Source organism: Mytilus trossulus, chromosome 4, assembly GCF_036588685.1.
Source record: "Mytilus trossulus isolate FHL-02 chromosome 4, PNRI_Mtr1.1.1.hap1, whole genome shotgun sequence".
NCBI classification, from domain to species: Eukaryota; Metazoa; Mollusca; class Bivalvia; order Mytilida; family Mytilidae; genus Mytilus; species Mytilus trossulus.
In genome coordinates, this window is record NC_086376.1 from 18,242,007 (window position 1) to 18,269,339 (window position 27,333).

Genomic DNA, 27,333 nt, shown 5'->3' on the forward strand with positions numbered 1-27,333 from the left:
GTATCATTGAAAATCAACATACAGTTGTCAGTGCTTTTGTACTCACTACTGGAAAATGGCTACTGATATGGTTTAGTTAACAACCTCCAAGGAAAGCACATAATTGGCCATCATTATATACAAGATTAAATTTTATTTTGTTTAAATTTTTTTTATTTATAAAATAGTATAACAGAAATTATCTCTTGGGAAAGAAAAACATTTCTGATAACCATTTTTCAGAAACATAAGCCATGCAAACTTAAATTGGTTTTTACTAAGTTTATTTTTATATTAATCCGACAAATTTCAAACATATAATTGAAACAATCTGTGATTTTCACCAATAAATAAGTAAACATGTTCTCCAAGTTAACAACAAATGTTCATAAATCACTTAAAGTCCAAAGTTTCTCCTAGTTTTAGGACAACCTCCAACAACTGTGCGTCATCTGCCCAGTTAACACCACTACCCAGCACAAGACCCTGCAAGGTATGTCTGGCTATCACAATCTTCTGCATTATAATATCAAACTCTTTCAAGGATCTGCAATATCAAAAGGTCAGATGAATATTTCTTGACAATTGCTTTAAACTACACAGTAATATCAAGGTGTTCTTTAATTTGTATGTGTTGTAATGTTGTATGTCTACCTTCTGTTAATTCATGTGAAGTATATATTAACATTAATAACTGCAAAAAATGTTATTTAATCTGCTTTTCTTATTTTCATTGTACAAGTGCATACATTTATTCCATGTAAGTCTAGTATAAAGTTTTATTTATTTTTCCAAATGCTATCATTTATACTTCAACCAATTGCCCCTGTTCCTCCGAGAAAGCTTCATTTTTCAGAGCTCTTTAAAAAAAATTATTACTGTATATGCAAATTTCACTTACTGCATAGTTTCTGGGTCTCTAATAATTTGTTGTTTAGCTTCATTTTTCTCCTTTATCTCCAACATTATTCTTCTACTTTCTGTTCTTTTCTCTGTAAAAAATAATAGATCTATCTTATCACAAGCACTTTTTCACCTCCTCTTTGTTTGAAAATTACAAAATATCAATGTTCAGGTGATGAATTGATATAAATATTCCAAGTATCATCAACTAGAATTTAAATTACTCTGTACAGCAGCATATCTTGAAATTTTAAAATGCTAAATCATATGTAAAATCATTTCTCCAAAACCGAAACTTAGTAATATGAAGTAAATAAAAGTGATCTTGGCAAAATGAAAAACAAAGATAGCTGCTGTATATAAAAAGAAGATGTGGTATGATTGCCAATGAGACAACTATCCACAAAAGACTAAAATGACAGACATTAACAACTATAGGTCACCGTACGGCCTTCAACAATGAGCAAAGCCCATACCGCATAGTCAGCTATGAAAGGCCCCAATGAGACAATGTAAAACAATTCAAACGAGAAAACTAACGGCCTTATTTACATAAAAAAAAAAAAATTAACGAAAAACAAATATGTAACACATAAATAAATGACAACCACTGAATTTACAGGCTCCTGACTTGGGACAGGCACAGACAAAAATAATGTGGCAGGGTTCAACATGTTAGCGGGATCACAACCCTCCCCTAACCTGGGACAGTGGTATAACAGTACAACATAAGAACAGACTATAACTAGAGGCTGTCAAGAGCCTGTATCACTCACCTGATTCTACTTGGGTCTTTGAAATCATATAAAAAAATATAAAATTTGGCTAAAAGTGACAACACAACCTGATAAGGAAAGGAACATTCAGGCTATGTTTAATTTCATTCAAATGTCCCCCACTGGTGGCCATCTTGGATGACAGATCGGCTACAAAGTAACAACACTTGGTCAGCACATCATAAGGAACATTCATGCCATGTTTGGTTTTATGCCATTCAGTTGTTCACTTAAAAGAAGTCATTTGTATGCATTTCCCATAGGGTCCTATGTTAAACTAAGTCCCCTGCTGGCGACCATCTTGGATAATGGATCGGCTACAAAGTAACAACACTTGGTCAGCACCACATTAGGAACATTCATGCCATGTTTGATTTCATTCCATTCAGTAGTTCTCTAAAAGAAGTCATTTGTATGCATTTCCCATAGGGTCCTATGTTAAACTAAGTCCCCCGCTGGCGGCCATCTTGGATGATGAATCTGCTACAAAGTAACAACACTTGGTCAGCACCTCATAAGGAACATTCATGCCATGTTTGGTTTCATTCCATTCAGTGGTTCTCTAGAAGAAGTTCAAAATGTAAAAAGTTAACAACGACGTACCACAATGAAGGACGACGGACGACGGACGCCAAGTGGTGAGAAAAACTGTCGGCCAGGTGAGCTAAAAATCAGTTGAAAAAGGCTTAACTCATCAGATGGACAAAAATACAAGTGGACGTGGCAAGGTACTTATACATCCCGATACAAAAAGACACAATGAACAGATCTGAGAGTACTCGCAGTTATTTGACAGCTACTAACTCAAAGCCACTAATAACTAATAAAAAATTATGCATCTAAGACTAAACTATCAATCTGTACACATCCAAGCTCCAATGGATTTAGTGTAAAGACTTCATAAACAGTCAGAGAAAAACATGACCTTGTGCAATGACAAGTACTATGTATACCATCCATATCATAAGTTGATGTAGAATAAGTTTCAGCACCATTACATCTACGATGATGTAATTACAGAGAATTTAATGAGGGAAAATTTCTCGTTTTTCATTTTATGTTTTAAATTTCTATCTTTACAGAATCCTATAGCTCCATGCAACAGTAGTCGTTTTGCACCCTTAAAAAATTCCCTATTGCCTGAAGAATTGTGTTGTATTTAAACATGTTTTAATGCAATCAAAAATTTCATTCATACTGTCATAGGACAAAAGTGAGTTCTCACTTAAAAATGTCCTATCATTTCAACTGAAATCAATATTTTTCAAAAAAATATCACCAAGTAACTGTATGAGCTATTTTTATAAAATAGATACCAAAAGATGTAAAAATGTCTGAAGTTTTATTGTTTATTTAGTCATAACTTTCTGGAGTTTTGTTTTCATCATCTGATGAGTTAAACACAAATGCAAATTTTTACCATTTTAATTACCTTTGCTCAACACACATTTCTCCATCATCAAAACTCCAGAAGAGTTAACAAAAGTTATTTGCATAGTACTAGGATCACCAGATTTTTATGAGACAGCTAATGCTCATTTCACTGCATACAGAAAACATATCAGTGAATTGTTCCCTGTCCAGGAGCAACCAATTATAAAAAAGTAAATTTCTTCTAAATTTTGACATTTTATAGAATTTTCTTAATAGAGTTAAAAAGTTTATAAGTCAGTTATATTTACATGATATCTAACATGAAAAACAATTGTGGACCAAGGGAAAGCACCACATCACTTGGTAGATAAAGGCTCGTGAGTCTCAGATTGCTCCTTTTGACAAATACATAAAGTAAATAATTACCAAAATTGTCTTTCTTCAGAGAATCCAGTTTACTTCTTAGTTCAGTTGTTCTCTAGAAAAGAAATACTCATCATAGTAATCTAGATATTTATAGATTATCGTTGATTACCTCAACGAGATTGATTTTCTCGCTTGAGCAGGTAATCTGTTTATCGCTATTTTACCTATGACGACGTTGTCAATTTCAATGTCATTTTCATTAGTTTCTAGCGATAATTTTTCCATCTCAAGCGAGAAGCATGATATGAAAATTATCACAAAAAAGATCAAAGGAAAAATGCACAAAATAGCGATAACACATATTACTATAGGTTTATAAATGTGTTTTGACATTTTGACTGTATGGTCTACAATTAATCATAAATTAAAATATCACTTATATAATGCATTAAAACAAGAAAAATCACAGGACGACTGAGCAATATATATATATACATAATTATAAATTAATACTAATGTCAAAAAGTGAGTTTTCTACCTTCAATATAAAATGTAAGAGGTCTTAATATGGAAATCTGTTTGGGTTCATTTTTTTATAAGATTTACATAAAAAGTAGGCCTAGAACAATTACTTTTTATTTAGATAAGACTTTCCCTTCTTACAATGTCATTTTAAATTCATATATTATTTTTCATTTCTTCATACCTTTAAGGCTTTCATTATTTCTGTGACAAGTCGACACTGCTTCTCTAACAACTCAGCAATGTATCTGCCAATATATAAATAGATATTAACATAACAAGGAAGCTATTTAACCAAGAGTTCTAAATGGTGAAGTTGAAATCATCCCTTTGTAAATTTTATGCTCTCCATCACAAGTTGGTTGACTGTTATTGAATAACCATTTCACAGAAATCGGATATATGATCCTTATGTCTTTAAGACAATTCCCTTTTTCTTTTCATGACTGTGACACAAAGAATTAGACTATTTACTGGGTTTGTAAAACCATTAGCAACACAATGGGTGCCACATGTTTAGCAGGATCTGCTAACCCTTCTGGAGCACCTGAGATCACCCCTAGTTTTTGGTGGGGTTGGTGTTGTTTTGTCTTTAGATTTTTATGTTGTGTCATGTGTACTTTTATTTGTCTGTTTGTCTTTTTCATTTTAAGCCATGGCGTTGTGGTTTATTTTCTATCTATGAGTTTTACTTTCTCTCAGGTATCTTTCGCCCTTCTTTTCTAGGTAGAATCTGAAGGCAGAGGTACAGTGTCATGTAACAAACTGTTGACACAGAGATATGTCTGGTCTGTTCATAGAAAATTAGAAAAATACAACCAGATTGACAGCTACAATGTTTATTTGTTTAAAGTTATTATTAAGTTCCAAATTCTGTACCCAAATTCCAATATTGCCAACCCCAGAGGAAGATTCTAACTTCTTATTAAATACTCACTTTAACTTCTCTTTATTTTCATCATTTATATTCTCTTCTTCAAATATTTCTTTAACCAAAAAATTCCCAAGCTGTATTCTATCAAAAAACATTTTAAAGTTTGTAAAGACTGTGTACTATAAATTTAATTTGAGAAAATGATTAAAAGATATTCCATTAAAGTGCAATGTAAAATCATGTTATAGTTTATATATCAATCCTACAACTGACTGCATTTTATGAGTTTTACTTTTAAGAGTGACATACATTCTCATTGACAATAAAGAGCTTAGAAGTGGAAATAGCAAATTTATCTTAGAAATATGTGTGTAAGATTTAAGTTTTTAAAATCTTTTAAAAACTGTTACCATTAATTATCTTGTAATCTATTATAATCTATTGAAAGAAAAAAACATTATCAAAACTACAAGAAGTAGGTAGTATTTGCCAGTCAAGAAAGTATCTAAAATTGCTAGATCAATGGGCAAAAGGGTAACTTTTACTGAAATGTCAGTATATATCAAGAATACAACCCTGGTTGTTGAAAGATGTATGAGCACTGTCTACAGTATTTAAATACATTGTACATAATTTTCAATGTTAAAATTCTATTTGCGAGATATCAAAAGAAGGAATTTTGAGAAATATCTTCCACTATCAATTAAATCAGTTCAATATGTGTGTCTGCTGGGTATTATGGCTTCTTTGGTTAAGAGTCATACATCTATAAAAAGCAATATCGGTTTAATCACTTAATTTTGAAATAGCTCTTCTTTTCACCATTTACTCAGATAGAGATTGATTGATCAAACTTGGCGATAGTGTAACAGAAGTTATCAAGGGAGCAGTCAAAACACATAGGTTTAATGCGGGTTCAATACAAACAACAATTCACATACAACAGATTTAATATCATTTGACCATGTGTTATTTTATTTTTTTTTACATATCATAATATCTTAAATACATATTTTTTATAGTGTTTTTTTTCTATGTTATGCTATTAATTCAGAAAAAGGGAGAAGGTTTGGATCCATTAAAACGTTTAATCCCGCTGCAAATGTTTGCACCTGTCCTAAGTCAGGAATCTGAAGTACAGAAGTTGTTTGATTATGTAATTTAAACATGTTTCTTGTTTCTCGTTTTTTTATATAGATTAGACCATTGTGTTACACTAGTAATTTTTGGGCCCTTAATAGCTTGTTGTTCAGCATGTTGAAAGCCGTACATTGACCTATAATGGTTTACTTTTTTTTTAAATTCTAATTTGGAATGAGAGTTGTCTCATTGGCACTTACACCACATCTTCCTACATTTGTATATCTATCTAGATCTGTTTCCAGGTAAAATGGATCTCCAAATTTTGCACTCAGTATGCAAAAGGCAATTATATTTTCTCCAATTTTATAAAATATGGGACAGGAAAGACCCCTTTACTTTATGCAAACAATAAATATTCCAACTCTTCATGACATGAAATACAAGAAAATATCAGGTTAAGGGGATGGTATCCAAACCATCTTAATTGTATTAACTGGGGCAGGGTTGATTCATGAAAACATTCCAAATAAAATTGAGAATGAAAATGGGGAATGTGTCAAAGAGACAACAACCTGACCATAGAAAAAACAACAGCAGAAGGTCACCAACAGGTCTTCAATGTAGTGAGAAATTCCCGCACCCAGAGGCATCCTTCTTCTTGTTGCCACTAAAGAAATATATACTAGTTCAGTGATGATGAACGCCATACTAAACTCCAAATTGTACACAAGAAACTAAAATTAAAATAATACAAGACTAACAAAGGCCAGAGGCTCCTGACTTGGGACAAGTGCAAAAATGTGCCGGGGTTAAACATGTTTATGAGATTTCAACCCCTCCCCTAAACCCCTAACCAATGTAGAAAAGTAACCGCATAACAATACACACATTAAAATTCAGTTCAAGAGAAGTCCAAGTCTGATGTCAGAAGATGTCACCAAATAAAATAAACAAAATGACAATAATACATTAATAACAAAAAACTACTAGAAGGTAACTGACATGCCAGCTCCAGACTTCAATTTAACTGATTGAAAGATTATGATTTCATCATATGAATATCAGGAACAATCCTTTTTGTTAGGGCATTAGTATCATACCATCATAACATATATGAGAAGAACATAAATACATACTTCTTGACATGAGAAACAACATAAAATACTGTTAAATTAGGAATAGACAATGTCTCCTGCTGACCTCTACAAAAATGATTTCATGAAGAGCAAGCTTAACCAATGTGCAACATGGCCACCAAGACAGCTCCCTTAAGAGTTTTGCAAATTGGTTCCAACATATCATTCCTTAACATGTTGCTATGAGGTAGGAGATTGAAAGTGTATGCAATGAATAATATCTACAATATAATTTGTGAAGATTTATAACTCTGGACAGATTTCAGCATATGGTAAGCAAACTTCAGTTACATAAACAAGATGATGCTATTTCTCTTTGATATAGTCAAAATAATGGTATGGCATTCTATATATAAACATACCTCTTAATTATGACTTCTTTTCTGTCTTTATCAAAATGTTGTTTTCTTAAATCTTCACCTAACTCTGTTAATCTGAAGAATTGAATAAATTAGGTACAATGTGTATCTATATCAATATTAATAATAACTTAATTAAAATTTCACAGAATTCATATTTTCAATGTCACAGACAAAACAATACCTTTTCCTGATTTTTGCATGAAAATTCCCAATACAACCTCAGCGTCTTTAATTAGAAACATTGCAATACCTAGTAAGGTTGATCTATTCTATAATCCAACCTTTTACTTTCAGTGCATGCATGCTAAAATAACAAATTTCATGTGAATGATTTGATTTTTTTATTTCTAAAGTAGAAGTGGGGAAAAGGATGACTTTCAACAAGGTTTATGTCTATGAAAGTCTTAAATAGGATAACCGGAGATCTTGCACATTTTGTATCAAAATAACATTAATGTGCATCAGCCATGTGTAAATGAATTAAATCCTATATTTCCAAAGAAGTAAAGCAATGGTAAGTATTCCTCACATTCAAAATGGGAAGAGTAGATTTAATTACCCATTTAAGGAATTATTCAGTTATTGTATCTTCATCTCAATTACAAATATATAGAGTCAATAGTAACCTAATTAGTCAAATTATATATATGAATTTTATTATCAATTGAAGAACAAACTTTGCTTTGTATAGATTAATAAATAATACTGTAAAACAACTTATTTTCATAGATACTTTTTTTTTCATGTTTAGCCCTTACTAGCCTTTTTCCAAGCATTCTAATTTGAGATTTTCAAATTTTGTTGATGCAGTTTTAAAATAGTGAAAGATCCAAGTTTTACATATTCACTTTATCATGTTTATTTTTCTACTCTCAAAAGGTGCAAAAAAAACACTTGCAGAAATTTGTTGCTTTGCACTAATGAAACAAATATGTCATAAGATACATAGTAACTTACAAATTGATCAGTTTCACTGAGTCATCTTTATTAACTTTTGTAGAACTAGTAGCTGAAAAAGAAACATAAAATAGTAAGAGCTTGTGTTTCATGATAGGGTTTTAAACTAAAATAACCATAATATGTTTCATTTACTTTGTTATAAACTTGTTTAAACATTTTTTATGACTTTTTAGGTAAATACAATAACACATGCATCCATGTCACAAGTGGTGAACCCATGTCGGGAACATTCACAATTGAAATCTATTGGTAAATCAAGCTGGGGTTAAATAGGATATACAAAATGGGTACGCTCAACAAAAAGGAAAGGGAAAATCATTGATTTGCTAAGAAACTTTCAAAAATATAGATGATCAGGCAGACATGATTGCTTGGTTACTCAAAACAAAAAAACTCAAGAATATTAAATACTTTTATACCTGCCTCTCTCTGAATATCATGGCTTTCAATCTGGCTCCTCATCCATACTTCCTTTTGGTATTTTTCTAACTCTGTTTCTTCCATAATATGTATGTGCATAGACTTGATTGTTGTTTTGTTAATTTACATGATTTACATCTGGAAAATATAAAAAAAAAATACAGATATATTAATAATAAAGTAACATTAATCAGTTTCCAGTTTGTTTATATTCTTTTTACAAAAAAAGTCTACCATATATAACTACATGTATGACAATACAAATCTTCCACCCTGCTCCTTCAGTCTTTCTCATGATGGTCACTGGGTAAAGCACGAGTGTTGTAAGCATTCACACAGCTCCCTCATATTTTTTCTATGATCCGTACTTAATCATTTAACTACTTAATCTGGAAAACTAGCCATGTCTATATAGGGAATTACTTCATTTACATCATTGACAATTTAGGTAGCACTCCACAGTTAGGTGTGTAGTTTCGCATTTTGGCCCCTGTGGATTTTTTAAATATGAGAGCTAGTGTGCAATAAAATTCATTTTTGGATAGCTGAGTATTAAAATAGCCTTTGTATTGGGTTTATATGAACATCAAGGTTATGTAATGTATGTAATATAGGCTGTTTTCTGTATGACAGTCCGTATTTGCATGTCCATACCATACATTGGTCCGGCAATTATTGTAATGTTTTTTTCCAACTTTTTATCGCACGAACTTTGTGATTGGATTTTACGAAAAAATGAGGCGAAAGACACCCATTTTTTATTTGATCATTAGGAAGATTTAAGAAAACAGTTTCTAAAAAGGTATCACTCAAAGGCATTGAAATTCTAGTTTGATCCAAATTTTGGGGGGATATATGACATGTTCACCCCCCTTTTTGCAATATTTTATGGTAAATAAATGCTGAATGTTGCCATGGATACACATAAAAGGAATTAATTTTCACCCTTTCAACTTTGGAAAATTGAATCTATGGAAGATACTGATTACATACATATGCACATGTACAACACAAACAGTTAGGTTAATGTATTAGACATCCAGGAATAGGAGATGATAAAACATTTTGGGGCTCATTTTTTATTTTATTTTCTAACTGTGGAGTGCTACCTTATGGCACATCAGAAAGCACAGAAATGCACTTTTAAAGTTAAAATTGACCACAAATCTTTAGTCTTTTATGTTCTTGTTTTAGTTCTGAAGGTAAAAAAACTGCTAGGAATGCAATTTATGTTAATTTTATTGTTTACTGTCCTTAGCAACCAAATATACACATTTTGACACTTAGACATGTTGCGGTCTTAAATTTGTACCCCGTTAGCATTGCCCTTGTAACCAAAGATTGCGCTTTATATGATAATCTCAGAATGTATCGCTTTATATTTTTGAATGCGAATAAGTCAAATAAACATTTTTAGCAGGATTTTATATCATAATTTGGCATTAATCAAATTTAATGATGCCAGTACTGTTAGAAATTTATACCCTGCTTGAGAGCTTCTGAACCAAGGTTAGGTATGCTATTTACAGCAAAAATTACCTATAAGTGCTTTCAAACACCTAAAACTTGTACAATTTGTCCTCTTTTAAGGTAATTTTATAATTTCAAATAAAAAAAAGGGAAAAGTTTTAGAAATTTACCCCAAAAATGAGACAGACTTGAAGTTTTTCACTATGATCCAGCATTTATTTTAAAATCACTTTTTGTCGCGTTTCAACACCAACTGCTAACCTTCATAAAATCTTTATTACTGAACCAATTTTAAAAACTAAGGTACCATTTTCATCGTAACAACTAGTAGAACACAGAAAACATGAAAAAAATTGAGGCAGGAGGGGAAAAATTTCACCTTAAGGTAGCACTCCACAGTTAGGTGTGTAGTTTCGCATTTTGGCCCCTGTGGATTTTTTAAATATGAGAGCTAGTGTGCAATAAAATTCATTTTTGGATAGCTGAGTATTAAAATAGCCTTTGTATTGGGTTTATATGAACATCAAGGTTATGTAATGTATGTAATATAGGCTGTTTTCTGTATGACAGTCCGTATTTGCATGTCCATACCATACATTGGTCCGGCAATTATTGTAATGTTTTTTTCCAACTTTTTATCGCACGAACTTTGTGATTGGATTTTACGAAAAAATGAGGCGAAAGACACCCATTTTTTATTTGATCATTAGGAAGATTTAAGAAAACAGTTTCTAAAAAGGTATCACTCAAAGGCATTGAAATTCTAGTTTGATCCAAATTTTGGGGGGATATATGACATGTTCACCCCCCTTTTTGCAATATTTTATGGTAAATAAATGCTGAATGTTGCCATGGATACACATAAAAGGAATTAATTTTCACCCTTTCAACTTTGGAAAATTGAATCTATGGAAGATACTGATTACATACATATGCACATGTACAACACAAACAGTTAGGTTAATGTATTAGACATCCAGGAATAGGAGATGATAAAACATTTTGGGGCTCATTTTTTATTTTATTTTCTAACTGTGGAGTGCTACCTTAAGTCTTTTTTAAAGATTGATACTTTAGAAAGAACACACAAGTTTGTATTTATTTCCTTTTTTCCTGATACATGTATAACCATTGAACTGTCTCCCATTTAACAGGTTTGAGATAAAAAAAAATAGCAAAAGGTGATTTCTACACATATCTTCATGACTGTACAGAAACTGCAATAAATTTCATTGGTAATATACATCACCTGACCCCCCCCCCCCCCCTTTCCCCAGAATCTGCCAATGATTTGTTAATTTTCCTAAACATATTAGGCCTAAAATCAAATATTGTTTGTTTCCCCAATCCTAACCGACCCTGCAAAAATGGTTGACAAAACTAAGGTAAAAATTATTTTATTCATTTCCAATGTCCAGTCTTGTCGCGATCAGATCCACAGATATATTGTTCCAGATTTTAGGGGGAAAAATATTTCTATACCTACCTACATTGTGTACCCACAGCTTAGCAGGGCCAGAATTGGAGTAACAAACCATTAATTAATCTAAGCCTTAATTACTATAAGTTATTATGTGTTAATTAAACTCGATGTAAATAAATCATCAGGAACTGATAATATTGGACCGCAAATCCTTAAAATAAGTGCCCCATGTATTGCCTCTCCTCTCACATATATATTCAACAGAATGATAGATACTGGTATCTACCCCTCATTACTGAAAAATGCTAAGGTAACACCAGTTTACAAAGATGGTGATAAGGTTTTAGCAACAAATTACAGGCCAATTTCTGTACTTCCATCTTTATCAAAAGTATTAGAAAGGCATGTCTCAAATAACATGTATAAGTACTTGTCTAAATTTAAACTTTTACATCCTACACAATCAGGTTTTAGGCCACATCATTCTTGTCAAACTGCACTTATTGATATCATTGACAAATGGCTGAAAGAAATGAATGATGGTAATCTTAACTTAGCAATACTGTTAGACTTTAAAAAGGCATTTGATCTTGTAGATCATGACATTCTTTGCTTAAAGCTTGCTATTTATGGATTCAGTGAGTCTGCAGTAGGTTTTTTCAGGTCATACCTAAGTAATAGAACACAGCAAGTAAACATTTGCAATGTTAATTCTGATAAAAAAGATGTGAAATTTGGTGTCCCCCAAGGATCTATACTAGGTCCTCTATTATTTGTCTTATTTATAAATGACCTACCCCTGTGCATTAAAAATTGTAAAACAGACTTGTATGCTGATGATACTACTCTTCATAAATCCGGGAAAAGTATAGAAAATTTACATGATGATGTTCAAGAAGATTTATGCAAAGTTGAAGAATGGTGCAAAATGAATAATATGTTCATCAATACCAAAAAAACTAAATGTTTGGTTACTGGAACAAGTCAGAAGTTATCAACCCAATCTTTTCAACCAAATTTAGTAATAAATTCAGAAATACTACAAAATTCATCATGTGAGAAATTATTAGGTGTTAAAATTGACAGCACGCTTAGCTGGAAAAACCAAATTGATCAAATTTGTGCTAGCATTTCATCAAGAATATACCTTCTTTCTAAATTAAAGAAATTTTTAGATATAAATGCCAGGAAAGCATATTATAACGGGTATATTCTGCCTCTCATCGATTACTGCTGTATTATTTGGGGAGAATGTAAAAATGAAGGGATAGTAAGAATATTAAAACTTCAAAAAAGAGCAGCAAGATTAATTCTTGATGCAGACCCATTATCCCCTTCAGCCCCCTTATTTAAAAAACTTGGTTGGATGACAGTAGAAAACAGAATCAAATACCACAAATATTTATTGCTCTTTAAATGTATGCGGAAAGAAGCACCACAGTACCTAATTCAAAAGTTTCAACTTATATCTGTAAATAATCCTTATGCTTTAAGGGGTGTTACTCAAGGTAATTTGATAGTTCCAAAGCCAAAAACTGAACTGTTTAAAAAATCTTTTGCTTATTCTGGATCAGTTTTATGGAACGGACTACCTTATGAAATGCGTAAAGTGCAAAACACTTATTCTTTTAAACAAATTATAAAACAATACTTGAGACAGTCCCAATATTCAGTCTGAAATGATTGCAACTATTACTCTTAGAATGTATGATTTTAATGATTTGTATATATATACTAGGTCTATTTACCACATGCGATATGTAACTGTTTCATATCTTTTAATCATGGTACATGTACATTGAACTATTATGTCTTTATATGTTGTATGTTTGCTTTTTTCTCTTATTATTATCATTTTGTTTTTACTTGTATTACATACATGTATATGAGGGCCTCAGGGAAGATTAGTGATTGTAACTAACTGTGTTTACCCTCTTTAAATAAAGAATTTATTATTATTATTATTATTATAATTCAAATTGTATCATTGTATATGAGTTTTATGACTGTTCATATTGAATTCTAGAACAAAATATGAAGTTATCATGTTAATGTGAGAGGCATACATGTAACTTCATTGGAAATGTTTCAGACTTACAAAATTTACTACAAGTATACATGTGTATGTGTTGGATTATGTATTATTTATATCATTATCAAGAATATATTGCAAACCTGCCAACTTTTACAAATCTTCATGGGGGGATTAATTCTGCAACCAGATTTTTCAGGTTATAGTTTTTTGCTGAGTTTCTGTGTGCACTATTTTTTACTCTTGAAATAGTCTCATACATTTTGTACCACTTTAAAATAGCCTCATATCTCTTTGTTTTTCTTTTGGTATACTTAAGATGAGCTACTAAGCTTCAAATTCTTTCATTTGCAGGATTCCTGTACTTATTAATTGCCAAATAAGCTAAGAATTAAAAAAAAATAGCATTAAAATAATGGATACTAAGTGAAGACATCCCCCTTTTTTCCCCTCCAAAAGACCTTCTTATCTTTGCAACACAACTCAAAAGATCCACTATAAATGATCTAAGTTAAAAGGATGAAGAGAGATTTTGAGTTAATCTATCAGTAGTAATGAGATACAAAGTGAAGAACACCCTTTTTCCCCTTTGAAAGACCTTGTTATCTTTGCACCATGACTAAAAATACCTCAACCTAAATGTCCAAAAGTTAGAGGGATGAAAAAAGATTTTGAGTTAAAAGAGAAAATGCATAAAATTTGAGTTATCTTTCTTTGTGTTCAGGAGGCTTATTTACAGTAGAAGTGAATACAAAATGGTGTCAATTTTAAAATCAGAACTGGACAGAAACAAGTCTAGATCTGATTTCAACATTTTAAACGGATTTCAAGATAAACTCTGCTTTCTAATGAGTTCATTACACTTTATGGCTTTCATCTAACTACAATTTTGTCTTGAACAACAGTAAAGTTAAATATTGCCAATTGTGATTGTATGATGACTAACCAATTCTATTTACAATTTTAGAATTAATTTAGAAAACTTTTATGACACATCAGATAAGCAGATTACTTGAAACAACAAATTATGACACCTGTCAGAGGTGGATTTAGTGGGTTTTTCAGGGATCCTGAGCCCCCTCTTTTGAGGAGAAATTTTTTTTTGATTGTAGGCCCAAAAAAATATATATGTCTGTTTCCTGCTCCGAAGGCAAATAAATCAGGGTCGGTAGGTCGGGTTTTTTATTGGGATACGATTGCTGTCAAGCAATCTGTAGACTTTTACCATTGACCCTATGACACACTCCCTCACGTCATTCGTTTTATTCTAAACATTCGGCAACATCTCAGATTCTTATGATTGTCTTGCTTTAAAGGGTAAAAACAAGGAAAACAATTGAACATAAACAACTTTCCTGTAATGTTTTACTCATAATCTTCATGTGTGATATTTTCCTGGACTTATATGAGTGTTTTTAACAATACGGAAAATCAGAATTAAACAGTATTTATATTTAGTGTTTTTATAAATTTAGAAACACGTCAGAGGGAATTCCCAAATTTTGATAACTTGCGAGAGTTCTCTGAAAGCCGATCGATAATTCTATTTCTGTAACAAGAACTGAAGTGGAGTATTTCTATATTTTACCGTTATGAAACTGATATTTGATACTGTACTCTCATAAAGAAATGGAGAACCATTCATCATATCATTTATTAAACGTTCTTGTTCCAAATCGCAAGTCGCGGTTTGTTTATGTATTAATGTCCATGCGTGGTCTCACTAATTAGAGACAAAAAGAATTGTAGAGACAAAAAGCGTCAAGAAGCGACAAGAAGATTAATATTAGCAACAAGAAACTATTTAGCGACAAGAAAACCTTTTTTTATTTATATTACCAAGGACTTAAAATAGAAGAATTGGAATCTCATAATTTTTGGAAAATATGTAGAGAATCGTTGGATTTGAACATATATATATACATTTTTAAATTGTTTATATTTAATCTTATACCTTATTGATAACCATGAAAATTCTTCTGTACATGTTAAAAACATTAAGACTTCAGACAAAATGAATTTCATCAAAATCAATCAAGAACTTTTTAAGTTTTTAGCTGAACAGTTGAACTACGTTTTATTGTGTTTTTCACCCCAAAAGTAGAATAATGCCCCAAAACTAATTACCCTCCTTTCTTAAATAATTCAAATTACATGAAGGACATGAACATTATCAACCTAATTAACTCTATCAATGTAGGAATCATTTAAGTTTAAGAAAATCTTTATTTCATTAAAATCCATCAACAACTTTTAAAGTTTTAAGGTGTACAGTGTGGTTTCTACAATGATTCTCTACATATTTTTTATCGCAACAAGGATTGTTAAGAAGTTACCTACCCCTCTATATACGTCCCTGATATTACTTATTCGAAATAAATATTAAAAAAATATGCAAAAGAAAACAATTTCAACGACAGGAAAGTTAATATTGATAGGGGGAAAAATGAAACTTGTAAATCTAATTCAGTTGCTACATTAATTTACATGATATTTTATAAGGTATCACAGGAAGTATATTTTGTCTTTTTATTTGTTTTCAAAACCATTTTTGTACAATATATAATTAACTTGCAAAATGTATTATTTGTGCATAATTGTCCAGAAAATACATACACAAATTGTGAAATACAAATTAAGAACTGAAATCAAACAAGAGGAAAACATAATCAAAATGTGAATATTTTTCATAATTTTATTTAGTGTATTGTCTCATTTAACGATATTTATCATGTTTATGCATATAGATTGAAGATTAAAGGAAACTGATGACAATCTTGAGTTTTCAACAGGTGTTCACTATTCGGTACAATAATTTTATATTCTGGTGCGTGTAATTGATGAAGGTGTTAATGGATGTTATTGTTGCAATAAAACAAAGGACACGCACCTAGTTAATCTCATTTGTTGCTCTTAATTGTGTATTACCTTAGAGTGAAGCCACAGGGAATGTTGGTCCTATCAGGAAAAATTAATTGTACAGTTAGGAAGGAAATAATAGTTCATGTTTTTGTTTTATTAAATCCTTCAAAAGGAAGATGACAAATCTTTGTTTTTATTTTCATTTTATAGCGTTTACATTTCATTTGCTCTTACACATGTTTAATTTCTACATCTGTCAATATGATAATAAAAAGTACACAATCTCTTCATCGATTTTTTTTTATTTCTTCATCTTTCAATATAATCCTAAAAAATATTTTAATGTATGTGATAACAAAATGTATTCTTGTCGCTCAATAGCTTCTTGTTGCTTTTTAATTTGTCACTTATTATTTTTCTTCTTGTCGCTTCTTGACGCCTTTTGTCGCTAATTAGTGAGACCCCACATGCGTGTAGTTTTCCTGATTTCAAGGGTTGATTGAGTGATTCCCCGCTTCATTGATTAATTTGAAACTCATGGGATTCTTTCAATGTCTGTCTGCATATGGAGGGCTATTGTTGTTGCATAATTTTAAATCACATGCATAATTTAAATTAAAATAAATGTTTCATCGTAAAAATTACCTATAACACCCCTTCAGCAGAAATGGAATCTTCCATGTTATCGTTTCGAGTTGTCTACCTTTTCGAAGTATTCGTCAAGAAGAATTAACTCGTTAATACCGGTAAACGTCGTATTATATTAAGAACGATCTCAATGTAAACAGAGGAGTGTGTACGGAAAGGAGTCATGCCCTCTGACCCAAAGGAACTTCAATAATTAAAGAGTAAGAAATGGGGAGGAATCCTCCTAAACTGGTCCGCCGTTCTATATATAGCTTCGCACCGAAGGTTAGTGTAGCGATAAGTGAACACAATAGGGGTCCAGTTTAGAGTTCCGCCTAGAATATTACGGTGATAAGATACGGAAGCAAGTTAACTCGTACCACGGCATTGGAACCAAAAAAGTTAACTTGTACTACTGGGAAGTCATATCCAGGGTACATAAATAAAACGGTCATAACTTTTTAGTTATAATGTATATTTTTCCTTCTAACCCCGCGTTTTCCAGTTTATATTTTTTTACAATTAAATATGTTTTAAGTTTCAGTTCAGAAATATGATTTCGTGCTTCGAAATAAGTTTGAAAATTGAGGTGACATAGCCACACAGCCTCCGTTGACATCTTCGTAAAAATTGACAAAATTGCAATGGGACCTTTTTGTAAAATCAATTTTCTCAACTAATTTATTGTTGCTTATATCCTTCCAACCCCTAAAAAGATCGACAACATATTTATTTAAAGTAAATCCCAAACCATATCAGTTCAGGTATTAAACTTTTTGCTTCGAAGTTTGTTTGAAAAGTTCATATTTTGGCAGTCCTCAGCAATATTTTCAAAATGGCGGCCACTGTTGAAGGTTCACAACGACACGACATGCCGGTATTCATTTAGTTATACATCGGAAAGTAATATTTCAAATATTTATCAAAGTGTAAAATTGAGAATGGAAATGGGGAATGTGTCAAAGAGACAACAACCCGACCAAAATAAAAAAACACAACAGCAGAAGGTCACCAACAGGTCTTCAATGTAGCGAGAAATTCCAGCACTGTGTCTTTTTGTACTCAAGAAATTTCCTTTTCACATGTTCCTCAATACATTTATAAGAAACAGTCTCTCTCTAAAAATAAAGATTGACATGCACCGACCATGCAGTTTACATGAACATTGATAGCGTGGGGCGACATGGGAATATATATTTTTGTAGATTTTTACGATGAAAATCGAAAAATTGTTAGATGCATGTCTTTTCAATAATTGTCTTACCTTAATGCAGCATAGAATTAAACATTATTTCCCTCTGTGAAAGTGGAAACATGCTATTTGTTTTGATACAATTTCGAAGTTACATATAACAAAATGGCGACCAAATAATTTCAAACGTAGACGATGTTCGACACTTATTTTGCACATGCAAATAGTTCAATAAGATTTAACTGTTTTTATTGCAATTAAACATGACACGTTATTGTAACTCGTATGATAATTAATAAAGCTAGATTGTGGAGATATTAATTAAGTCATCAACGTGATCAAAGAAAACAAACATGGCAAAGTGGCCTAATCACGATGTAAGTTTTGACAAGACTTAATATAAGATTAGTATTATAGATCATTATACGATTGTTTATGAAATCATTTTATGATAATATTTTATATCAACGAAAGGAAACAACAGATGGATTATAACAAAGATGCAATATCTAATATATATATAAACGAGTCTAAATTGAAAACTACGTTCAAACCTATGACTGCGTTGGATAAAAACCGCAATTTTTATACGTGTGCATGTCAAACAAATTTCGTTGTATATATATATATATATATATTTTGAAATCATTACTTGGGTAACCAGTACATTTTACATAATCATAATTAAACCAGTCACATACAGAGTTATCGAACCTAATTATGACTGGAATAGTTGCATATGCGTAACATTCAGAAAAATATATAAAAATATGAAGTTTTATGGGTTTCTGTTTGTAAACTTAAAATAGAAATAAAGTTGAATTACTTGAATTTTACACAGGAGTTCAATGAAAACTTAGACAAAAATAAAGAATGTTTTAAAGCATTAATGTTTTAACTGATCTTTCAAACTAGAACATAGGCGGATCCAGCCCCCCCTTTTTGTGGAAAAAATTTGGTTGATAATAAAGGGAATCATTGAAGCATGACTGGAGCGGGCCCCCTCTTAGGTCAGTCAGCGGGCTCCCCCTTAGGAAAAGTTCTGGATCCGCCACTGTAGAACTTAATCCAGAGGAAAGTTAAAAAATTGCTTTAACTGTACCTTATTAAAATTGAACATGTTGAATATATGTATATCCAATTTAAGTTAATTAAAGCTGTAATCCATGATCACAAATTGAATGCTATGTTTACAATTGTTGAAAGCCATGTGCTTTTTTTGCGGGGAAAATGCGGACCCCTTAACAGGAATCAGTTAAATTTCATTGTTACATTTATTTATAGACAGTAAAAATAATTTTGGCAATCATTTTGACTAACTGCTAAGATTTAATTATTCATGAAAAAATTTTCTTCGGGTGAAACTGTATATACCTTAATTATCTACATCTGCCACAGTATTTTCTATCCAATATACAAGGAACATAAGCTACAAATTGGTCATTGTACTTTCAAATTATATACATTTTACAGACTTAAGAGGTATTGGGTGAAAGTAACGTATATCATGTATATTCATCATTTAACACCATTTGAATGCATTTAAATATTAGTTGGTACGAGTAAGCAATGGTACGAGTTTGCATTGGTACAAGTTTTTTTTTAATGGTACGAGTTTACAATGGTACAGGATAACTATAATTCGATAAAACACAATAAGTACATGGCTCATACACTTGTAACGGGGATTGGCTATTCTTTAAGTTGAGTGACTATTCAGATTGTTACATTTTGCATGTGCAGTTGAATTAGTTTAGAGAATATTACTATCCAGCTGTACCAGGGTTACCGGCCAAAAATGCTTGAGACTCGCGCATGTTCATGCTTTTTTTGCAACAGTATTCTTGGATCTATTTCTTTCCTCTTTGATCTTTTGAATTTTGGCCAAATCTCATGCATTTGTTTAATGAAAATTTGGCAGAACTGCTATACATGTGTCAATGAAAACTATGGCAATCGTATCCCTCAGAGCATTCTGCTCTTTGATTTTTTTTATTTTTGCACTCCCTGTCAGATTTGCAGTCGGTTAAATGTCATGTTTGGTTAGAGTACCCCAAAATGATTCAATCCCTTTAAAGGGAAACTTCGCAAAAAAATCAAAAAATGATATTATGTCCATTCTGTATAAAAATGCTCAAATTTATAAATTTTAAAGTTTTATTCCGCTAGATAAGAGGTCACCATCGATTTTAAATTTTGAGTATCAGTTCTCTGCCTTCCGCCATTTTGTTATCTTGTCCAAATTAAAAATCACGATATGTCTATAAACCACAAAGAAACAAAACTACAGTAACCGATGTAGTCTTAATTACGTGTTGATATCTTGTTAATCGTATGGTTGTTTTATCTGAATAACTAACTTGAAACGGAAAATGTTCTTATTTTATTTAATAACCATATAGTCTGTTATTTTTAAACTGTTAATATTGGAATTAGTTAAAAAGTCAAAGTTCAAATCATAAATAAGTGTTCCGTGAAAATTGTTTTCGAAAATCTAATTCGTTCATAATTCTTTAAAGTAAAATATGTAATATATACTTTATTCAAATAAATTAGGATCTTCGCTCCACTGATCACCCACATGGCTTAAGGTATTACTCCCAAAGGTATTGTGAGGGGTGTAAGGTGACACGTCCAGGTATTCAAGCGATTTCCTGTCGGGCTTGCAAGTTCATGCATCGTTTCACTTCTGTAGGTATTGATCAGTGTACACGGCCGATAACTTATAACTTTCCATTTTGAACTATCAGGTACATGTATAATATACATCTCTGTCTTGCGTGTCCGAAAGTGATATAATATACTAGTCATTACTTAACTCATACGCTTGTTTATAAATAAAATTTCTGGTGTAAAGAATATTATTTATAAAAAAAAAAATGATACAAAAAAAAAAAATTGAAGCTATACAAATACAATGTATACGTATTTTTTCCAAGGGTTAATTTGGGAAAATCAGAGACACAATTATATGTCTCTGGAGAAAATGTAATATTTACTCGTTGTCAATAGTAAAGGACATAGTTGGATCATTCCAGAAATGCTGATTAAAAAATGTGCGCACTTGTCGACGATTCGTTTATACGCCCGGATAGAAAGTTACGGAACTACAGCGCAATTTTAAATATATACATGTGAACATTGAACATAACAAAGAAACATACATTTTGTGCAAATTGGGGTAAAAGTTTTGTAAATAGACTAGTCCACGTATACCAACAGTATGTAATCATCAAATTCGATAGACTATTGTATACCAAAAGAAGAAGAAGAAGAAGAGGACCAATTTGATTTAAATACAGGTCGCAGGGGCGGATCCAGGATTTTCAGTTAGGGGAGCGCAAAGTTTTAGGTAAAATTATGAAAATATTCTTCCAAAGGGGTGAAATGTAGATATCTCGAACTTTTGTGAAGTAAAATGATCAAGAAATTAAAGTTTCAAGCTGAAACCGCCTTAATCCACCCCTGACAACAATCTACAGATAGACAGACGCAAAGTGAGACGAGACAGTTCACAATTGTTCACCTGACCAATATATTTTGCAAACGAAATTTTTTTATTCTACCAGTGATTTTTAATTTTTAAATTGTCCTTTCATAATATCTGCTTTTTTTAATAAGGACGTCCCCGATTATGATTAAATTTGGTTGACGTTTTCACACTTGATAAAGAATATCTATTCGTAATTTTTTGATTCCATTCCAAGGAAACCTTAAATTTGCTGTCAATTTTTAAAACTTCTCAAGTAGAAAAATATTTTTTCTTTATTCGTTCATATTATATTCCGCTTTGGTAGAGTTATCTTCAGTGAGTTCCAGTTATTAATTTATACGTGGCTTTTAAAAAGTCTAAATCTAAGTGTTTTCATTCATTTATTTGCCTAATAAAGACAAATAAAAATACTTTGGTAAAGCTATTTATAATTTCTAAGTTCTCCTTTTTATTAGACATCAATCAAGGACAAAAGGTGTAAATCATTTCAATCGGACATATGATTTAAGTTTCCCGTCTTTAACCGAAAATTGTGTATTTCTTAGTAAATTAACTTATTTGAATTCAAATAAATAATAGCACCAAACTTAATTAAATAATTCCACGGCGATCAATTTTTATTTGTCACCAACTTGAATATAGATTTTAAATATGTATATTGAATGCTCCCTTGTCTTATAATTCACTGATCCGAATAGACAGTCACACCTGGCTAGGTGTGCCCGAGAGGCGTGGTTAAATACCGAAGTGCAAATAACAATTTACCTTTCAACAAGCCATCTACGAGAACCGTGAATACACACATCGTATCAACCAAGTCATAGCAGAGATAGTAAAAGGTCAATAAGAGTACACCAACATATTGTCTTTACAGATTATTGTACTTTACTTTGTTCACCTTATCAGTCCGAAAATATATTAATTAAAAATAAATTTATAACTTTTTGTGTTGTCTACAAAAATAATTCGAATATATACGTTTAACATAGAAAATTTATCATATGAATATGTACAATTGAACGTCTGTGCGTTTTATCTTCTTATTATCGGATGGTTATTTAGATAAAGCATAAGTCATCGGCGCGCTTACGATTACGTTAAAATACGATTAAAAACCAAGACTTTTAATGATTGTATTTTAAATCCCGGCATGCAAAAACCAGGAGAAAACGTCACGACCTACAGGAAGTAGTTAATATTTTTTCATTAAATATTGAATTTCTCCTTTATTACTGCACATATAGCGATAAAACTTTGTGAATATATATATTATGTCATAATGAACATATTTAAACCATAAGTAAAAAATCGTGAATTTTCCCTTTAAAGTAGCTTTTAGTGTTGGATAATCGGGTGAAATTACCAACTGATAATTTATTACAATCGGCTGACAGCAACCAACCGACTATCGGTTGTAATCGCATCATAATACCTTGCCCTTTTTTTTAAATGAAATCATGCATTTAGTCTCATTGTACATGTCTAATGTGTATATTCCATATCATCGCAGAGTAAAACTGTTTATACATTCATATTTGATCTTTTGTTTCCTTTTCATATTCTGGCGTACTAATTTATAATCCTGGATAATTATCTATTTAGCAGTTAAAACAATGAATTAATAAGAATCAAGATTAATATTGAACATATTTTATCTCATAATTACAACATTAATTACCAACAGTGACACCAACATTTCTAAATTTCAATGGTGTAACTCACAACACAATTTCAGTAACATAGCTGTATGAAATTTGACTGCTTCTAATTAAGAAAATATATAAAGTTTTGAACTTCAAGAAATTCAAAATTAACAGAAAAAAAATAAAACAATGCATTTGCATTATAATATATACAGTAAAAAAGGGGATTAAGCAAATGTCTGTTAATTCGTGTAGAATGCTTTTTTTTTTATTTTTGTGATCATCATTTTCTGTCAATTGTGCCATTCGTGTGTCTGAACTTATAATTGCAAGAATGAGGAAATATTACATAGTTGCACCGTATCCGATTCTTGATTCTTATATTTTATAAATGGCGGACAAATTTCGGAAAATTTACAACAATAAACGATGTTTGGCAAGCAATTTGGAAAGGAATATGACGTATGTGATGCTACAAATGAATAAAACATTAATAAAAGGCGATTTGCAATACGTTCTCATGAAGCAACGGAATTATTTTGTCTAAAATCATAACGACTTGTACGCTCTTAAGTAACAAGTACCGGTATTGAAAGAAAGTATTTCATACAAAGTTATTAATCTTAAATAACATTCCCCATCAATCTGCAAATATATAGTCAATGCTTTTGTCACGTTTATAAAGAAGGAAATTGGTTATGTCTTTAATTATAGGATGTTTTTACATTGTTATTGTCATCGACTGATATTTTTTGTTATTATTTGTTTGACTGTGCATATAAATCGCAAACCGTAAACGGACCGGAAGTTGATAAGCTTAAAGTCTGGAAACTTAAACGACAATCGATTGAACAAAATACCAATCAATTATCAACATCGCCATGCCCAACCAACTGATTTCAGACCAATTCCGATCAACACTAGTAGCTTTAATTTAATAATCCTCCCGTTGCCAACATTTTTTAAACTTTTAAAAAATAATTGTAGCACATTTGTGCTGGAAGCAGCCATTTTGAATGTTTGGGCATAGTAAGATTCAGATCTGGATCGGACAGGAAACAATTTTTTTCCGGATATGAATAAAAATATCTAGGGTCTGTCGGGAAACAGGAAATAGACATATATTTTTTTTGTCATATATAGAGAATAACTGAAGCATGACTAAGTGGGTCCCCTCCTTGGCAGTCAATGGCCCCTATAATGAAAATTTCTGGATCCACCATTGCCTGTTGTGGCAGTTGATTAGTGTAGGATCGAAATTTGTCAGAAATATGTCATCAGGTAAAATAATAGATGGATGCAGGCAATAAGGTTCCAATAATGATTTTCTTATTTTTACATTTCGATGTAACCAGTGCCTAAGTACATGAATTAACCTGAGTTTCCCTGTCTAATAAATGCATCCAAATGTCATCAAAAGCTGCACATACATGTGATGTAAATGCAACCAAACCTAAATTAATATATATATGCACTGATCTTAAAAATTCCATTCAATTGTAATGGAAGTCACTTTGTTAAAATGTTGATGCTATTTATTTGGGAAAATAAGTTAACTTTAGTAACTTAAGTATTACTTATAGTTCTGTAACTCTTTCTCCCGAGACCAGCCATGTAATTATTTTAGTTGGGACTTCCTGTTCTTGCAAATGCCCGTCCGGGCTCGTTGTCCCTAGGAACTATAAGTATGTCACTCACTGGGTTCTGGGCCGTCTACACTTAGGATTTGAAATAAATTGACCCTCATATTGTTTGGTTTTAAATATGGAACCTTTATTCAAACAAGTAGATTAGCCATTTCTGTATATTTTATTAAGTATTTATGTATGTAACTCATATTCAGCCATAATGTATCCAGGTGTAATGATAAGTCGTTATACTAAGGCTATTTTTTTTTATTTTTTCTGTCGACTTAGCTTTAATTTTTTATAACCATGCATTGGCAAGCTTGATGACTCGTAATTGTTTGTCAGTAACTAAATGTACGATGATGTCCCATACGGAACCTTCTGACCTTGTTTGTTTACATTAAAATTTCAATGGCGTCAAAATCACGTGATGTCAATTCGTAATACCCAATCAAATTGCACTAATGTCAATTAGGGGATTTTTCAGTCTACGGCAATTACGTTTTTTCTTTCTGGGATATTGCTTCAAAATATTTTGCAATAGTTCTGGGTTTTATTCAACAGGAAAGATCTTTTTTTGCCATCCCTTTTGACATCAAGGGAATTTTGTATGAATATTTACCTACAGTCATGATGGTCAGAATATCGATCTTTTTATAATGAATAAAAAGAAAATTCTATGAAAAATAAATGTAAATTGTTTCTTATTAACCAACTCTATATGCCTGTTCAAAATTATGGCATGGACATCGTTTTTTTCATATAGTTTTTGGTTGGGTTTTTTTCGCGGGAAAATCGAGAAAGAGGTAAGGAGCATGTCATTTTTAAATTCCTAAAAATACGATTTGCTTGACCTGTATTGCCTGCCACAAGATTGATGACGCTGAATGGAATGTACACAAAGCAATGGAGGCCGGAAATGGGATTTTGTGAAGTTCTAGAATGTTTTTAAATATTCGGAAGTTGGGATTGAAACGGGCATTAGAAAATTGGCATTTTTTGGCAATAATTGAGAACAACAATGAAAACGTACCTTTAGAAATGTTTTTTTATTCAAAAGTGCAGAAAAAACGTATTTTGCACTGTTTTTCTACGCCAGAAGTACCGCAGTGACATCAATGCGGAGTTTCCCCGTGTGATAAGTTCAAACACAAATACCAAACGAACTGACAAGATGAACGATCTTAGACTACGGTAGGATATGTCTTTAAATAAACATCTTGTTTATATTTATTTGTTTTACATAGTTTGTCTAACATTCCAGAACTTGGGAATAGGAGAACGAAGCCAGTGGAAACTCCACTCCTGTTACACAATGCAATGCACTAATGGCCCATTGGCATTGATAATTTTGTGAATAGTATACCCTTTGGTTATTCTTGGTCTTACTTCCGTTATATTTCTGATTTGACCTCACAATTGATACCAAACGACATCAGAAAACCATTTAGCCTCTACTTCTGTACATACAATGAAAGCCAAATAATTTGATGTTTAGAACAGCAAAAAAAAAAGAGGCTGTTTTTTCATTGTTTATTTTTTGTCCTGCGACTCCAAAAACTGAAAAATGGATAAGGTGAATATAAAGTTGTGACCTTTACCTATATACCTGGTAATATTTACACCAACAGCATCATTCCATGTACTAGTAATTCAGTTTGAGCGGTTAGCAACTTCAATGTAGATGTGTATATATATCTTCTTTGAAATGTGTTACAAAATTTGACAACACATCACTTCCCGCCAATTTTAGTGTGCTAAATTGTGAACCAAAATTCAAGTATCGGAACAACATACGGAATAACACGTATGTTCCGCTTACCATTTGATCAAGCATCAAAAATACAGTACAATCAATCTGAGACTACTATAACACAGAGATTGGTCACTACCGATTTATCGTGTAGTGTGAGTCTCCACCTTTTCAGCTACGTTAATATAACGTAGTTTCGTATTCAATCGTAGTTTCGTATTTATCAGTAGCAGACGACAAATTTCATCACCTAACTACTAATTGTCTATTTCAGTATCGGATATAATTAAAAATAAATCATAAAAAAAATTGAATTAGAGGGAAAAAGAAAATAAATTATTGATATTTTGGTTTAACTATTCATATCTAGATATTATTAATCAGTTTATAGTTCGTTAATAAATTTTAATTATGCGGCGAAAATGCAAATGTGATTAATCTTATCCCGATCTTAT

At 31.5% G+C, this 27,333-nt stretch overlaps 1 protein-coding gene across 2 annotated transcripts; it reads right to left on the reverse strand.

Moving 5' to 3' along the window:
- Positions 1-246: 246 nt before the first annotated feature.
- Positions 247-26,917, reverse strand: LOC134714807 (centromere protein H-like). 2 transcript variants are annotated; one of them, XM_063576386.1, is made up of 9 exons: positions 26,727-26,917; positions 8,755-8,893; positions 8,333-8,384; positions 7,376-7,447; positions 4,858-4,935; positions 4,105-4,168; positions 3,459-3,510; positions 881-971; positions 247-526 (listed from the first exon to the last, which is right to left on the reverse strand). In XM_063576386.1, the coding sequence occupies exons 2-9, from the start codon at positions 8,852-8,854 to the stop codon at positions 373-375; spliced, it is 663 nt and encodes a 220-aa protein (XP_063432456.1). In that variant the 5' UTR covers positions 8,855-8,893; positions 26,727-26,917; the 3' UTR covers positions 247-372. The 2 variants fall into 2 exon arrangements, with proteins under 2 accessions (XP_063432456.1, XP_063432457.1); XM_063576387.1 differs by having other exon boundaries at positions 26,735-26,897.
- Between the last annotated feature and the right edge of the window lie 416 nt (positions 26,918-27,333).